General features: G+C 23.1%; 5 protein-coding genes across 5 annotated transcripts; 1 reads left to right on the top strand and 4 right to left on the bottom strand.

Annotated features, from left to right (window-relative positions):
• Positions 1-195: 195 nt before the first annotated feature.
• On the bottom strand, positions 196-2,424 carry PVVCY_1301770 (conserved Plasmodium protein, unknown function; the record flags this gene model as incomplete). The annotated part of the gene is made up of 1 exon (XM_008623852.1): positions 196-2,424. One exon carries the CDS (start codon positions 2,422-2,424, stop codon positions 196-198), a length of 2,229 nt encoding a protein of 742 aa, XP_008622074.1.
• A 1,506-nt stretch (positions 2,425-3,930) lies between these two features.
• On the top strand, positions 3,931-4,992 carry PVVCY_1301760 (degradation in the ER (DER1) like protein, putative; the record flags this gene model as incomplete). Its single annotated transcript, XM_008623851.1, has 1 exon — positions 3,931-4,992. The coding sequence occupies one exon, from the start codon at positions 3,931-3,933 to the stop codon at positions 4,990-4,992; it is 1,062 nt and encodes a 353-aa protein (XP_008622073.1).
• Positions 4,993-5,502: 510 nt separating this feature from the next.
• PVVCY_1301750 (aminomethyltransferase, putative) lies at positions 5,503-7,077 on the bottom strand (the record flags this gene model as incomplete). The annotated part of the gene is made up of 1 exon (XM_008623850.1): positions 5,503-7,077. One exon carries the CDS (start codon positions 7,075-7,077, stop codon positions 5,503-5,505), a length of 1,575 nt encoding a protein of 524 aa, XP_008622072.1.
• Positions 7,078-7,848: 771 nt separating this feature from the next.
• Positions 7,849-8,862, bottom strand: PVVCY_1301740 (leucine-rich repeat protein; the record flags this gene model as incomplete). Its single annotated transcript, XM_008623849.1, has 1 exon — positions 7,849-8,862. The coding sequence occupies one exon, from the start codon at positions 8,860-8,862 to the stop codon at positions 7,849-7,851; it is 1,014 nt and encodes a 337-aa protein (XP_008622071.1).
• An 864-nt stretch (positions 8,863-9,726) lies between these two features.
• PVVCY_1301730 (rhoptry neck protein 2, putative) lies at positions 9,727-15,300 on the bottom strand (the record flags this gene model as incomplete). The annotated part of the gene is made up of 2 exons (XM_037634726.1): positions 9,727-14,636; positions 14,781-15,300. 2 exons carry the CDS (start codon positions 15,298-15,300, stop codon positions 9,727-9,729), a joined length of 5,430 nt encoding a protein of 1,809 aa, XP_037490782.1.
• Between the last annotated feature and the right edge of the window lie 1,805 nt (positions 15,301-17,105).

Below are 17,105 nucleotides of genomic sequence, written 5' to 3'. Positions count from 1 at the left end.
TCATTAAATATTAACAATTATATGTATATTACTAGCTCCAGCATGCATCAAAAATTTTAATGTATATGTTTGACAAACTTACAATAATTTAAAATATTCCTCTATATATTTTTGAAAAAATAGACAATCTAGAAGGAATAATGATACACATATATATATATATATCTATATGGGGTTACATTTTCAAATTAAAGGTTATTTTTGATACTGACCCCAATTCACATTGCCGTTTTTATATAATCCCTTATAGGTATTATTATTATTTGCAAAACCATGCTTGGATGAACCTCCATATTCGTTTTTCTTTAAGTTTTTGCTAAAACCATTTGAAGCATTGTTTTTATTTGTTTTTGTATAATTATTATTTAAAAATGAATAACTTTTTTTAGTTCTTGGCATATAATTTTCTAAAGTATCGAAACCAAGAAGCGGCTCAGTATTGGTAGTATTATCACTATCGTTGTGATTATTATAACCTGAGTTTTGTTCTTTTTTATTATTATCATATTTCTTATTGTTATGATTAAAATTTTTATTATAATGATAGTTTGTATTTTTATTATTTTTACCGTATCCTCTATGTTTCATTTTGTTACCATGCTTATTATTGTTATATAAATTTCTATGCACATTCACATTATTGTTATTTTCATTATCCCAATTGTTATCACTATAATTATTATTATCATTAAATGAACGTTTTCTCCTTTTATTATTAGAATTAAAATTATTATTGTTTTCATAATGATAAATATCAGACCCCCTTTTTCCTTTATATAATTGTGTGCTATTATTGTGAATATGTTTATTATACTCAGTATCATATTCATCATTATCAATTTCACTTTCATTATCCTCTTCACTATCATATTTTAGTCGTGGTATATTGATATTTCTGTTATTCTTAAAACGTTTTTTATTTTTATTTTTATAAATGCCATTGTTCATTCCACCTGTTTCATTAGCAAAATCTCCATTATCATCTATATATCTAGCTATATTATTCTTATTATTATAATCATCACTACTAATATTTCGTTTCATACTGTTTTTGTTAGTATACATTTTATTTTGGTAATTATTATTGTCATCATCTGGTGATGGTGGCCTTATCATCAAGTTATTATTATTTTTTCTTACCATATTTTTCAAGGAATCTTTGATTTCCCATATATTATGAGAATTCTTAAAATAAACATAATTTGCACAATCAAATTGCTTGCTAAACTCTTTCCTAAACATATAGCTTTCTTGGGAAAACATGTATGGAGGGTTACCACAAATATAATGATCATTTGACATGCATTTTAAACAAGGTATTATATTATTAGGATATTTAAAATTTCTAGTATCATATAACGATTTTAATATATTAGACTTAAAATAATTATATTGAGCCCTCGTATTGTGGCATGCATATCCTGGTATATGCTTATCACATATAAAACAGTAATTGCTTTCACATTTGAAATTAATATTAGAACACTTTTCCATGTTATGCGAGCCACAATTATGGCACATAGACCCTTTTTCTCGATGAAGTTCTGATAAAAAAAATAAGTGAAAAAAAAAATTTTCACAATCAATATCTGGAAACTTTATTAGCCAATTATTTATTTTTTTTCCAAATTCAGAAATTAAATTATTTAATTTAAAAGGTTCCAATGTATTTTCATAAATATTATTATTAGGATTTGTTATAACATCACATTTTTCGGCATTTTCTTCGTTTTCTAGGGTCTCATTTTTACCGTTATTACTATCATTTGGCGAGTTAATTGTTTGGGTGGATGAGTCATCATTTTCATTTTGATTGTTTTCTTCATTATACTGTAAACTTTGCGAAAAGGCATCTTTATTTGCTTCATTTTCCTTGTTCTCATTTATCTTATCTATTGACATGTCATTTCCAATAAGCATATCTATAAATTTTTTATCGCTAATTTCATCGTCATCAAATATGTTTTTATCACAATAGTATCTGGTATTTAATTCATTTTGCTTATTTCTTTTAAGTTTATCTCTAGATGATTGTGCAATTATTTCCTCGAGTTTATCCTTGTTTAATGTAATATTTACATTTTTTAAATGAAGTTGTTCAATAAATGTATCTTTAGAAATATCAGGGGAGCCGATTACGACATCATCTTCTTTAAAGCATTTAAAAATAAAATTTTGAATATTTTTTCTTATATTTTGATATTTATTAATTTGATTATCATTTAATTCGCTTATCGTGTCTAAATTGTCAGTCTTATGAATTTCATTTATTTCATATGATATTAAGTCAATACTGTCGGCATCGATATAATCAATTTTGTCGTTCTTATATTTTGCTCGTTTGGAGATTTCATCTTTATTTTTATCGTCATTTAAGCAAACGTTTTCATCTGGATCTATATTAATTGTAAAAAGGTTATCCATTAAATTATATTATTACATTCATATATATATTATATGGTGTTTATGTCGATAAATTTTGTAAATTATGTTTTCCCATTTATTCAAATTTTATCTAATATTTTTTTCGTTTCCTTTTTCCATTAATTTAATTATGTTCAATCAAAAAAAACGCCATATCTATACATATTCATATATATATGTATGAAACATAAATAGCCTATCCAGTTACATGCGTATATATAAAAAGATATATAACTACTTATATGTAAATTTGACAAAAACAATAAAAATTAAAATTTCCTTTTATCTTAGTTTAAAATAACAAAACAAAAAATTGTTAACAATATGAAATAATTATCGTATTGAAATTTCGTAAATTCAATACTTACATAAAACTTTTATGGAAAAGAATGGCTTATTCCGTTTCCTTATATGAAAATAAAAAAAAATGAACTCGATATTTTCAAGGATTATTTCGAAATTAATTAAAACTTTTGCTAAACATTTATTTACGAAGCATTCATATTTTAAAAAATATTTACATATATAATAATAAATTAATTAAAGGAAATCAAATAAAGCATTATGTGTATTTGTTAAAAGGTAAAGATATTTTATAAAAATTTAATATGCATAACCAATTTTATTTTTTTTGATATGGGAAGTGTGGAAATGAAAAAAGCACATAGAAATTATATGATATATATTTTTATTTTTTTTACATATATATTTAATTAAATAAATATATTATTGATTTGTAAATAAATTATAAGAATAGCAAAAAAAAAATCGATAACCTCCTTTTTTATGAATATTTATATTTTTCATAATACTTTTTTTGCTTTTAAGCATATAACTAAAAATAAATTACATAATGAAGATAACAAGTTCAAAATAGTTAATTGATGTATGAAAGATATTATAATGAAAAAAAGAAAAATTATATTAAGAAAATAAATCCAATATATAAATAAGTATTTAAATATAAAAGAATGTGAAAAGTTTATATTTTTATGAATATAAATGCTTATGTTATATTCATAGTTATGTATAAAGATATATATTACAGACAATCCTTGTAAACTTTCAAGAGCAATAAGCTTTAAATTGAAAACAAATACAACCAAGTAAAAAAATACACACACACATAAATATAATATATATATAATAATGGTTGCTAATCAATAAGTAAAATGAAATAAACGTATTCGTATTTGTTTTACTTTTTAATGATAATAAAAATTGATAATTCTAAAAAGACTGATGGATAAAAGTAACCATATTAAAAAGGAAAAGAAAAGTGCTATTAAGATTAACGCAACAAAAAATATATATAAATGACATAGAAGTGTTGAGAAGTGTGTTCATTTTTTGAAAATATATTTAAATAAATGAAAAACAAGTGTTATAAGGGATTATGATAAATAAACAAAACAAAATATAGGGAAGTTCATAATTTTTTCGTATATGCGTACAAACCCAAATATAGGCATAAAAATATTATAAGCATGAAGTATACATAAAAATATGAAAATGTCTATTTTTTTTTACGTGTTATTATTTTTTATATACATAACTGGAATAAAAGATGTTCGGGTTGAGTGCAGAAAAGAATACCATATAAAAAAAATACCCAATGGCTTTACGAATAAATTAATATATAATGAAATTAGGGGAAAAAATTTAAACAGTATAAACAGTGTAATTTATAAAAGAAATATTCTTTTCCATATAAGAATCCCCAAAAAAACACTTCAAGGGCGCAATTTGTTTAGTAGTGACATTCGAAATAAAAAAATCAATGAATTTCTGCAAAAAAAAAAAAATTCATGTTACCTACACATAAATAGTGATGTTAATGAAGTTAAAAAAAAGAGAGATGAACTCCTAAAAGAGCTTTTATCAAACGCTAAACAATTACAAGAATATATTAATAATTTAAAATCAACATTACTTCATAAATATAAAGATACAAAAATTATAACAAAATGTTTTCTATCAACATCTTTTCTAGTTATGGTACTTAATATATTGGGATTAAGACCCGAAGATATTGCATTACACGATAAGAGAATTATAAGAGCTTTTGAGTTTTATAGAATTATAACATCTGCTTTGTTTTATGGTGACATGTCATTATATGTATTAACAAATATTTATATGCTTTATTTACAAAGCCAAGAGTTAGAAAAAGCAGTAGGCTCATCAGAAACACTTGCTTTTTATTTATCACAAATTACGATATTATCTACTATTTGTTCTTTTATGAAGAAGCCATTTTATTCAACAGCATTATTAAAATCGTTATTATTTACAAACTGTATGCTAAATCCATATAATAAATCGAACTTAATATTTGGTATAAATATATACAATATGTATTTGCCTTATTTATCAATTGTTATTGATATTTTACACGCTCAAGATTTTAACGCTTCCTTATCTGGAATATTGGGAGTAATAAGTGGAGCTATTTATTATCTTTCAAATGTTTATTTATTGGAAAAATGTAATACAAAATTTTTTAAAATTCCTCAAATATTAAGGAAATACCTTGATTCATTCAATGTTGATGATTTTGTTTTTTAAGTTTATTTATATTATTATTTTTTACGCACCCAAATTATCGAAAGGGATATTTAATTGATAATTCACATAATTCCTAAGTAACTATGGGCAATTACACGTATACAAAACAAACAAACAAACAAAATAGTAATGTAACAAATTGTTTCAAAATTGTAATTGCATATAATCACATATATATGCTCACATGCTTATACAGCATAAATGTTTATATATATATATATATATATATATATATGTAATAGTTACTAAGGAGAAAGATACTCCCTTATTGGATACGTAAAAATGATATTTAATTATTTTTAGTTGTCTTTAATTTTTTTTTATTTTTGTAGTTTAACATAAGTTATAATTTTTTTTATTATATTTATATTTTTTTTTGTATATAATCATATATTAAATACATTTTTTATCACAATGACACATTTTCTTTTTATTTGTAACTTTTTTTCTGTCTGGATAATTATGTTTCAGCATAATTAAATAGTAGCAGTATAATTTTTAGTATTGTTCTTATATATGTATAAGCGAAATTCTGTGGCATTTGTCACTGGATTTGCTTTTCATATATATTTTTGAAGAATGATGATACAAATTATGTTTTATATGCGCCATTTTTTTATTTATTAAAAAACATAAGCCCATTACATTATTATAAAAAAATATATATCCAATTGTAGTCATATTATTCGATTGGTCACTATTTATATCGTCATTTTGAATAATTACATCGTACTGATCCTTGTAGTTAATAACATTTTTGTTGTTCTGCATTATATTTTGGAGTAAAAAAAATGATGACTTAAATAAATGATTATTATTAATATTTTGAATATATTTATAATGAGGGAAATCTTTGTATATATGTTTATCTAAATTGTCTTGGTTATCCATAAACATATCATAATAACTATAATTAATACAAAGTGATAACTTATATTTATTTATAAGCAAATTGTTTCTAGTTCTGTTTATTACTTCTTGCCCGATATAACAACCTTTATCTTTTGATATATAATTTTGTTTATCATAGTTTATATCAAAAGGAGATAAATCTTTAAAAGTAAATATATCTCTACTATTGATTGGTTTTGAACTATTCGAGTTATTGTTATCATTGTGACTGATATTATTAGTCAAATTTAAGTCATCATTATTAATAGTTTTGTCACTTTTAAAAAAAGGATAATAATCGTATAAATTTTCAATTACTCCTAAATTGAGTTTAAAGAAATCATATAATAATGCATTTGTAAGATTTACTTTTTCTTCCTTTTCAAATTTGTTGAGTAAATCAGATGTTTCATTTTTAAAGCAGTAAGTATTTTTATTGTTATTGTTGTGTGTATGTATTCCTTTACAGCTTGTTAAAGTTTGATCATTTTTTATATTACATTTAATATATTCATTAATAAAGTTTGTCTCTTTATCTATTATATCATAAATTCTATAACCCAATAAATCATGTCTTTGATCTTTAGAAAAGAAAAATGCACCTTCATTATTGGATATATCTAAGAGATCGCTACATGTATTTAGAAAATCTTCATAATCTTCATTATAATTTTTGCTATTTTGTTTATTAGAATTAACTGTATTGTTATACCACATTTTTTGGCTCAATAATGATATACATGGTAAGAGCTGATAAACAGCAATATTATTTATCTCTTTAAAATCGACATCACATGATAATTTTCTCTTTTCTAAAATATTTAATAATGTGTTCAATGTATTTGCATTACAATCTATATAAAATATAGGAAATATATTTTGGTCACAAATATATTTTATATTATATATTATACAATCAAATAATATTTTCCCATTGTTTGATAAAAATAATGAAGGCAAGCCAGTTATCAATTTTTTATGCTTTGTATTAGAGTTGCTAATTTGGTATTTCCCATCTTCAATTTTATTAAATAATATATTTTTAGGCAAGCTTTTATTTATAATAAAATCCTTTTCATTTATTATTTTATTTAAATCATTCGTAGTTAAATTTTGAAGAAATTTAAAGGAAGCTTCTCCTGAAACTTGAATAAGCTTCCTATTTTTTAACTGACAAAGAAAGTGTGTACTCATTGGACTATTAATTATAGTATGCCTAACTCTATTGATATCTTTTATAAAAAATGTGTATGACCGTTGGCACTACTATTTTTAGTCTTTACCTTTTGGAAATCTGCATGATTACAACATTGCATAAAAGGAATCAAATTTTTATAATTTTTTCCACATAATTCAACTGAAAAAAAAATACCATGGTAATATAAAAATTATGGAAGAATATTTTGACTTAATAATTATGTAATTAATATAAGTATAAACCTACATAATAATTAAAAATTATAAAATTATAATAACTACAAAATTTATAAATTACGAAAAACTTCAACTGATTTAAGGTTATATATATTTTCCTGCATGCGGTATGCATGTAAGAAACAATTGCGTATTAGTCTTTGAATATATGCATATATTTATATATGTAACGCTTGTAATGTAAAAAAAAGGAAATTAACAAAATGTTCGGAACAAATATAAAAATTATATGTTAAAAACAAAAAAAATTCAAATAATATATATTAAATACAAAACATATTAAATGGTTTTCCAGTTTTTTAAATAATATTAAAAAAATACAAAAAAAAATTAAGAGAATAAAACATTTATGTTTAAATAAATATTATATAATTGATTACAAAAATTTATCTATGGTTTTTGTGAATCCTTACAACTATTAGTATATTATATATATAAAAATATGTTATTCCCCACACCAATGTACATTTAAAATACAACGATTTTATTTTTCTACATTTATATACTACTACACATTCATATTATATATTTTCATTGTTTTATATTTTTATAATTGTTTTTTTTTGATTTCTTATGAAAATTATCTTTTTTAACCTTAAAAAAGTTTTGTGTTTTCAAATTCCTATTATTATCCTTTTTATTTGTATTAGAGCTGCCATAATTTTCTGTGGAAGAAAAATTATGTGAAGCATTAAATGGGAATGTAACAAATTTTTTATCACGGGGAATTGGCACAGAATTAATAGTAATTAAATTTCTAGATTTTTGAATAAACTTATTCAATAGTTCTATATTCATATTTTTAAAAAAGGGATTGTCTGAAATTACTATACTTTTGATATTCTTTAGTTCATTTATATAATTTAAAAAATCGGATTCCATAATATAATTATTTTGTAAATATAATTGTTTTAAAGAAGCCATATAAATTATATCTTTATCAATAGTTATTAATTTATTCGAATTTAATCGTAATTCTTGCAGGTTTGAAAAGTGAGAACCAAAACAAAATTGTCTAATTTTATTAAATGATAAGGATATTTTTTTTAAGTTGGGCATTTCTTTTGCCGGTTTTGTAAATACTTCAATATTATTATTTTTTAAAATTAATGTTTCCAAACTTTGTAAATTTGATAAATTTGGAACTTTTTCAATTTCATTATAAGCTAATATTAGCGTTTTTAGATTTTTTAATTGACATATATTGTCTATTAATTTTATCTTATTATTTGACAAATTTAAAAATATTAAATTATTTATATTATTCAAATAATTTATATTATCAATTAAATTTTCTTGTAATACTATATGATATAAATTTAAATTCATTTCAATCATTGACAAATCTTTTATTTTATTTTGGCTTAAATCGATTTTACATAAATTTTTCATCTGATATAATTCTTCACATTCTTCTATACCTTTATTCTTTAAAATAAGTTCTTTGCAATTTGATATATTCCCATCCTTAATTAAGGATGATATTTTAACAATAGTTAACTTTTTGATCGTTTCATTATCCTTCGCATTAATAGTTTTTTCCATTTTAGTAAATAATATATGTATATTATTTTTGTTATAACTCGAATTTACTTGTATCTACCATCCAACTATAATGACAAATTAATTTGAATGTCGATTAAACAATAAAAATCTATATGCATGGAGGGAGATAAATAAAAAAAAAGTTTGCAAATTCAAAAAATATATATTTTTTCAATTATTTACATGCTAAAAAACTCCCCCTATAGCCGAGCATCTCCTGACTATTGTCGTTTTTGTTTTGTTAATAAATATTAGATCCAATTTTTTAGTTATATATATGAATATTTATTAACAAACCGCAAAATATGTGTTTTAAAAAAATTTCAATATAAATGTAGAAGAAAATTATTTAAATTTACGTGAACTATGACCATATGCATATATATGCAATGTATTTTTTTCCATACGCTCTCTAAGGGATAAGTATTTCTTACAATAATAAATGCAGATATGACATAAAACAATAAATATTTTAAATATTTTCTGTATTCATATATTGTATATTTTATTTTATATTTTTATTATTAATAATATTTATAAAATTAAAAAAAGCTAAATTTTAAAAAAGTCGAAATTAAGATATTAAGAAAAAGGACAACTAAAACACTGGAAAATGCAGAAGTAATTATATATAAAAAAAAAATATTTTTTTAATTGCATACGAATTTACAAATTTAAAAATGATGCAAGAAAAAAAATAAATATAAAATACCGAACAACAAACGAAGAAAGTATCACAAGTGTTTGTGCATAAATAGCATACAACATACATACAAGTGTGAAAAATGCATGTATATTCGTATATTTAGTATTGGTTTATGGGTTCAAACTATTGTTATTTGTTTTTAAAATTATTGGTTCATTTTATACTACAATTTTGGCATAAGATATATAATGGTAATTGCCCTTTGTAGTATTATGGATTTCTTCAACGGCTGCTTTATGATTTTGTTCAGCTTCTGGATTCTGTTGGATTTCGGCTAAATTTTGTTCAGTTTTTTCTATCATTTTTTTCTTTATTATTTTTAATTTTTTGAATACAGTTTTTAATCTACGGATTCCTTTTAATGACATAAATTTGTTCCACATATTTTTTAATGCTCCCTTAAGTGCCATATCAATTCTATTTACTACTTTAAACTGAGATTTTAATACACTCCAAATAGCTAAACCAGCCATGGGGGCAAATAAGTATGGTGTAATTGCAGCAAATAAACCAACCGAAAAAACACTCTTCATAGATGCTAATGTTGAACTAGTTAATACAGCTTTAACAGTTTGTTGTACACATATACTTTTTGGGGGAGGTACAAGAGATGTATAACAGCTAGTACTAGGTCCCATACCAATATCTTTAGCATGTTGTGTTATATCCATAGCACTTAACATAGTATATGTCGATAAACTTCCTAATGTCATAGCTGATAAAATTTCTTTTACTCTACCTTCTTGTCTTTCCTTTTGCCATTTTCCAATAAAATGACCAAAATATGGAGCTTGTGCATAAAACATGTGACTTAAATGAGGCAATTGCATTTCATCAAAAACCATTTTTGCTACTTTGAGTGAAAATGAAAATGATAATGATACACCATATTTCATAGACTTTAATTCTTTTTTCATTGATTTTGGAAGTAAATTATCATAAAAATGTAATGCAGCGTCGCCTCCGAGTATCATTTTAAAATTGTTGACAAAATCTTTATCAGTCATTTGGTTACCTAGTGAATTCTTAGAAAATTTTTCTTCATAAGTTTGTAAACTATCTGGATTTTTTAAATGATGTAATGCAAATGTTGATAGCATTTTCCATAATGACGAGCAATGGTCATAACACATATAATGTTGTAGTTCCTTTAATCTGTTTTCATGTGATAATTTATGATAATATGGATTAATAATAGTCATTCCTGGATTTCTTAAATAGCCTGCTTGGAATGATATATTACTAGGTGTTCTTATTGAAACTATATGATCAACAATTTCAATAAAAGCTTCATTAATTAACCATGATTCATCTTCATGGCGTACTAATTTATGTAATTCACTAACTTTTTTTAATAAAGCAAATCCCTTATTCATATTTATAGTGGCACCAAACCACACTGCATGATCTACCTTAAAGCTAGGTTTTCTTAATAGCATTTTTCCAAGAGAAAGAGTTTTATTAAGTACATTTCTAAAACCTGATTGTTTAGTTGGTTTAGCAGTTCGAGAAAAGAATATGTTATCCTCTATGTTGTTTTCCAAAAGGTATTTACTATCTTGTATAGCTTGAAATATATTTGAACTAACAGCACCATCTTTATTCATATCTATCCATGCACTTAAGGCCTTTACATATTCTTTATTTATATAATGATCCCATTTGTCATGTTCATTATAGATTAATTTATCAATTCGTTTTTCTCGCAATGCATTATCATTTTTATCTTTATCGTTCAATAAATTATTAATATCTTTTGAATCAGATGTATTTTCTCTTTTTAATTTGTCTAATTCAATATCAATTTCATTTTCCATTTTTTGATTAGCAATTTTTTCGTTTTTATATTCTTCAAAACCTTTGGAAAACCATTCTCCCATTAATTTATCAGCATATTGTGGAAAACCTCCTTTAGAAAAGACAGATTTTACGAATTCAGATGGATTTTTGTTGCTATTATTTAAACGTGTTAATACACGATGTGCATTTTGAGCTAAAATGGACGTTGCGAAAGAATGTGTTGTAAATCGGAAAGTAGTTGTAATATTTTCTAACAGATTTATTGGTATATGTTGTAAAAGTCGATTTTTCATTAAAGTTTTTAATAGTTTTTTTTTTAATATTCCCTTTTTCATTCCAATTACAATTCTTCTAAGTTTATGGGGAATAAAGGCCGATGTAGATGTTGCAAATTTTTCAGAAAGTGAAACTTTTAACAATTCGCGCTTTCCATTATAATAGCTTTTAACTGGATTTTTGTTTGATAATGATGATAATACAAATAAATTCATATAAAAAAGATTATCTTTTTTAGCTAGATGCTCCATCATATTGAAATAATTGCCTCGCACTATAAGTTTTAATGGAACATTTGTTTCAGATTGTAATTCGTCTAACATCATTTTCATAAAATCGAAATCAGATTTACCTATAGGTGATCGTGCACTATTCATATATAGAAAATGTCGAGTATATGAAATAAATTTTAAATATAGCTTTCTCAATTTTTCATTTTTAATATAATCTGCATATTTATCTATTAATGAATAAAATGCTATTATTGCTTTCTTTTTCAAATTATAAAGAGGAGGAATTTTAAATTTGTTTTCTAATGATTTATGCATTTCCAAATATTGATTATAAATATATTTTGAAATTTCGGATTTTTTTGTGATTTTTTTGCCAGCTTTAGGTATTTTTATAAGTTCTCTATTATCATACCAAAATAGATATTTGTAAAAATCAATATATAAGTTTTGTTCCATGATAAGTTTTACATAGTGAGCATGTTGATAACTATTATTATTTGATGTATTTTCTATTTCACTAAATGTATTTAATAGATCAAATGCCTTTTTCAATTCTTTTTGATTTTCTATTTCATTAATATCATTTTCTGAAACGTTTTTTTTATATAGTGTAGAATTTTCAAAGCTACAATTTATAGCATTTTTTTCTCCGTGTCTAGGACAAACTTGTGAAAATACTCTTATTGCATTATTTGAAAAAGATACTGAATTTTCATATCCATTAACATTATTTTTATAAAAAACATTGTAAATTTCATTAATGTTTATAAGAGATACGGCGTTTAATATTAGTTCTAATGTGTCACATATTATTCTTCTTTCTCCGAAATATGTAGTATATCTTCCCGGTCTTAACTCAATTGGAATAAATGTTAAATCTTTTTTAAATGATTTATTAGGTTTATAATAAACATTACACATTTCATTAAACATAAAAAAAGAATAATCTGAATTTGCTAACAACAATGTTTCCATTGAATAAAATGATTTCGTTCCTTTCGTAAAATAAGAATTATAAGAGAAATATGCTAATGATAATATTAACATATGTCCAAATAAATAAATATTTGAAGAAGAAAGTATGTACATTTCATAATTTAGCACAACAGATTCTGTTGCTTTATTATTGTATTTTGTTTTTATCGTTTTCATTATTTCTCCCATTGCTAGGTTATGGTAATATAATTTTTCAAACGAAGATTCACCAGGATTATTAGAAAGTACATGACAAGTATATTCTTCTAATAATTTATTATATTTATTAGTTAATACCGATTCTTTTTCATCTTTTAATTCATTAAAATTTGGAGCTACCTTTATATCTTCATTGTTTGTTGATAATTGTTCTCTTTTTAAAGAGTTTTCTATTTGTTTTAAAATGTTATTTTCTTTAGTAATTAACTTAGTTTTCCTTTTAAATAGTCCATTCTTAATTTGTTCTCTTATCATTTCTAATTCTTTAGAATATTCAAAAGAAACATTCAAATAATCACCTTTCTTAGGAAATATTGATTTTTTAACACAATAATTACGTATTTCTATTGAAAAATCATCTCCAATCATTTTTAATAATTCTGTATCATTGGAAATAAGTATATTTTTTTTATCAAAATTCATATAATTGGAAAAATGATAGTTTATATTTCCTTCTGGAATTTTTACATGTAAAGGATTTTCTATTTCATCATCCGATTCTGATGAATCCATTAATTTTTCTTTTGTTTCTCTATCTTGAGCATTATCTATATAAAACAAATTTTCTACATCAAATGAACCCCCTTTGCTATTTTGACTTTCAGAGCTTAAATCACTTTCATAAGATAAAACACTATCCGAATCCGAACTATCTCCATAACTATTTTCACTATCATATGTGGTTGCATTTTTATTTGATCTATTTGATTCAGAATCTGAAGCAGATGTGGAATAAGATGCAGCATCTTCATTACCATTTTTTGTTCCATGCAAATTATATATTATTGGATTCATTTTATTTTTATACAACTCTTCATGGTTTACTGGTCTCAAGCTACGAATGTTATTAAGTATTTCTTGATCATTTCCAGTAAAATTGGGTGCTACATTATTATTACCATCTACCACATGGTGGTATTTAATACCATTATCTGATCCTGCATTGTTACCATTTACCATTTGTGGTTGTTGCATAGTATAATTTGATCCTACATTATTGCCATTTACCGTTTGTGGGTGTTGAATACTACCATCTGATCCTACATTATTACCATTTATCGTTTCTGGATATTGCATAGTATAATTTGATCCTACATTATTACCATTTACCGTTTGTGGGTGTTGAATACTACCATCTGATCCTACATTATTGCCATTTACCATTTGTGGGTGTTGAATACTACCATCTGATCCTACATTATTGCCATTTACCATTTGTGGGTGATGAATATTACCATCTGATCCTACATTATTACCATTTACCATTTGTGGGTGTTGAATACTACCATCTGATCCTACATTATTGCCATTTACCATTTGTGGGTATCCAGTACCATTATTTGATCCTGCATTATTACCATAATTATCAAATTTCTCATTTTCTCCTTTTCCTTTAGGATTTATTCCATTGAATCCATAATTACCTCCAGAATTCGTACCAAGATTGTTTTGATTAAATGATCCATCTAAACCATGTGAAAACTCATGTTTTTGATTAGGATTGTTAAAATGACTTATCAGATGCCCAGGTCTTCCATTAGTTCCAATAGGAGATATTCGATTATCTGAAACATACAAATTTAAGTATGATTTATAGGTTTTATTATTTTCTTTATCATTGCCATTATTAATTTTATCAATATTAAAATTACTATTATTATATTTACTATTGTTATATACGTTATTATTTATTTTATCATATATATTACCATATAATCCATGGGAATTATTATTTCCGCCATTGATATCCGAACGTCCCTTATTTTCCCAACTTCCTGTACCATAATTATTATTTCCATTAGGAGAATATGAATTATTCTTGTTATTATATGAATATGGTGATCTATTTGCATGTTCTAATTTATTTCCAAAGGATCCTTGTTTCTGATTGTTCATAGATTGAAACTCTTTTGTGTTATTCACATTTGGTGAATTGCCTGAATAATAATCAAATTCGGGATATACTTCTGCGACTCTATTGCGCCCTAAATTGATATTACGTGCTGAATTATTTTTTAAATTAATATTTGCACTATTATTACTGTCTCCATGCATTCCACCATTGTGATCAGGCATATAAAAAATAACATCTCCTTTCTTGTTTGGATTGTAAGTTGGACTTTGTTGTCTCACAAATTTGGTATTTACTACATTTTCCTTAGGTTCTGCACGTATAATATCTATATTCACACATATAAATAAAATGAAACCAATTGTAGCCTTTAACATTTTAATATTACAACAATTTACATAAAACAAAAATAAAGGAAAAATATAATATATATTTTAATATACGAAACATTAAAAAACTTATGCCTAATGTGTAATATTCACATCATTAAATAGTAAATCCTATAGTACAAAAAATATAAAGTTATATAAAACACAATAAAGCAGACAAATTATATCATATATTCAACATGTAATTTTTATTATAATATAATCATTTTCTTTAATACATGTCTAAACCTAAAACTATGTACTTGGTCGACATGTAATATTTAAAACATACAAAGAAAACATAAAAAAATAAAATATAAAAACTAAAAATTAAATCATTATAAAACATATACCACAAAAATAAAATACAGAAAATTATCAAACCTAAAAAATACAATTCATTATATATATGATTTGTTTAATTATAAATATAAAAAATCTAATAATTGCAATCTATGAATCTATAAATAGAAAAAACATAAAAATAAAAATATAAAGTATACATATGTGCAACTAAATATTTTTCACTTTTTCATGTATATATAAAATTTTAAAATTTACACAAAGTTGTCTTTTTATGTAAAATAGTATTGTAATTTCGTTTGCAGATCGATAACAACTAAAAAAAATTGAAAGATGTTGAATTTAAAAACAAATATATAATGAAAGATGTATTGTAATAAAATACATTTTTCTATTTATTATTTATATTTATTTGATGGTTGTACTTCTATATCATTATTAAAATGTAAATATCTAGAATTAACTTTTGTTTAAAATTTTAATATTTTCTTTGAAATAATAATTAACTTGCACATGGGCGCACAATACTCCTTTAAAGAATATAAATGTTATTTTATTAAATGCGTACGCATTTTACATTATCACTTTTAATGCATACATAAATATTACTATTATTTTTTTTTTATGTATTTATTTTAGAGTGTATTGTTGAATTTTTCTAAAACGTGTATGACAAAAAATTCAAACATATATTTTGAAATATTAAGAGTATGCATATTAGACACATTTACATAACACAAAAAATTATATATACATATAATACTTTATAATTATTAAAAAAGGGTGGAAAATACAAAGTAATATACCTTAGGAATATAGGCCTTTAATGTGTTGTATAATTTTTCATCGTATGCCAATATTGTGTATTTTTTTGTAAAAATAAAATAATTTAAAATATATCATTCCGAAAAATTAAAATATAAAAATTAATATAATACTATTTGCATAGAAGTATTTAAATATTTTTCATATCTTATTACTTCAAATGAATTTCAGAGTATTCATTTTTTTGTAATAGACTGATTTGAAATTACAATTTTTATAAGGTTATATCCAAATTTCTGCAATTATATATAATAATATTTTCCAACCTTTTGTTTTTATTTTTAGAATAAAGAATTATAGAATATTTATTATGCACAAATGAATTAGTTTTTTAGAATTGTCTTTACTTTTGCCATTTTTATTATAGTTATGTTTTTCTAAAAATGCATATACAAAATAGCCATTTAAATACAAATTTTATTTGGTGTACAAAAAAATTATTATATATAGCATTTTTTTTAATATTATCCATTATGTAATAATACCGAATTGTAAAAATTATTATAATTTTCTATGCTAATAGACGTCGAAATGTAAAATGAAGGAACCAAAGAAACTTCTATAAAAGTATATAACATCATTTATTTGAAGTGCATCTTATGATTGTTATATTAAATATCTTTAATTTTTCAAACGACTTTATTTGAAATATAAAATATATTTCTATAACAAAATGTATAAATATA

This window comes from Plasmodium vinckei (genome assembly GCF_900681995.1).
Source record: "Plasmodium vinckei vinckei genome assembly, chromosome: PVVCY_13".
Classification (NCBI taxonomy): domain Eukaryota; phylum Apicomplexa; class Aconoidasida; order Haemosporida; family Plasmodiidae; genus Plasmodium; species Plasmodium vinckei.
This window is presented reverse-complemented; position numbering and strand designations above follow the sequence as displayed.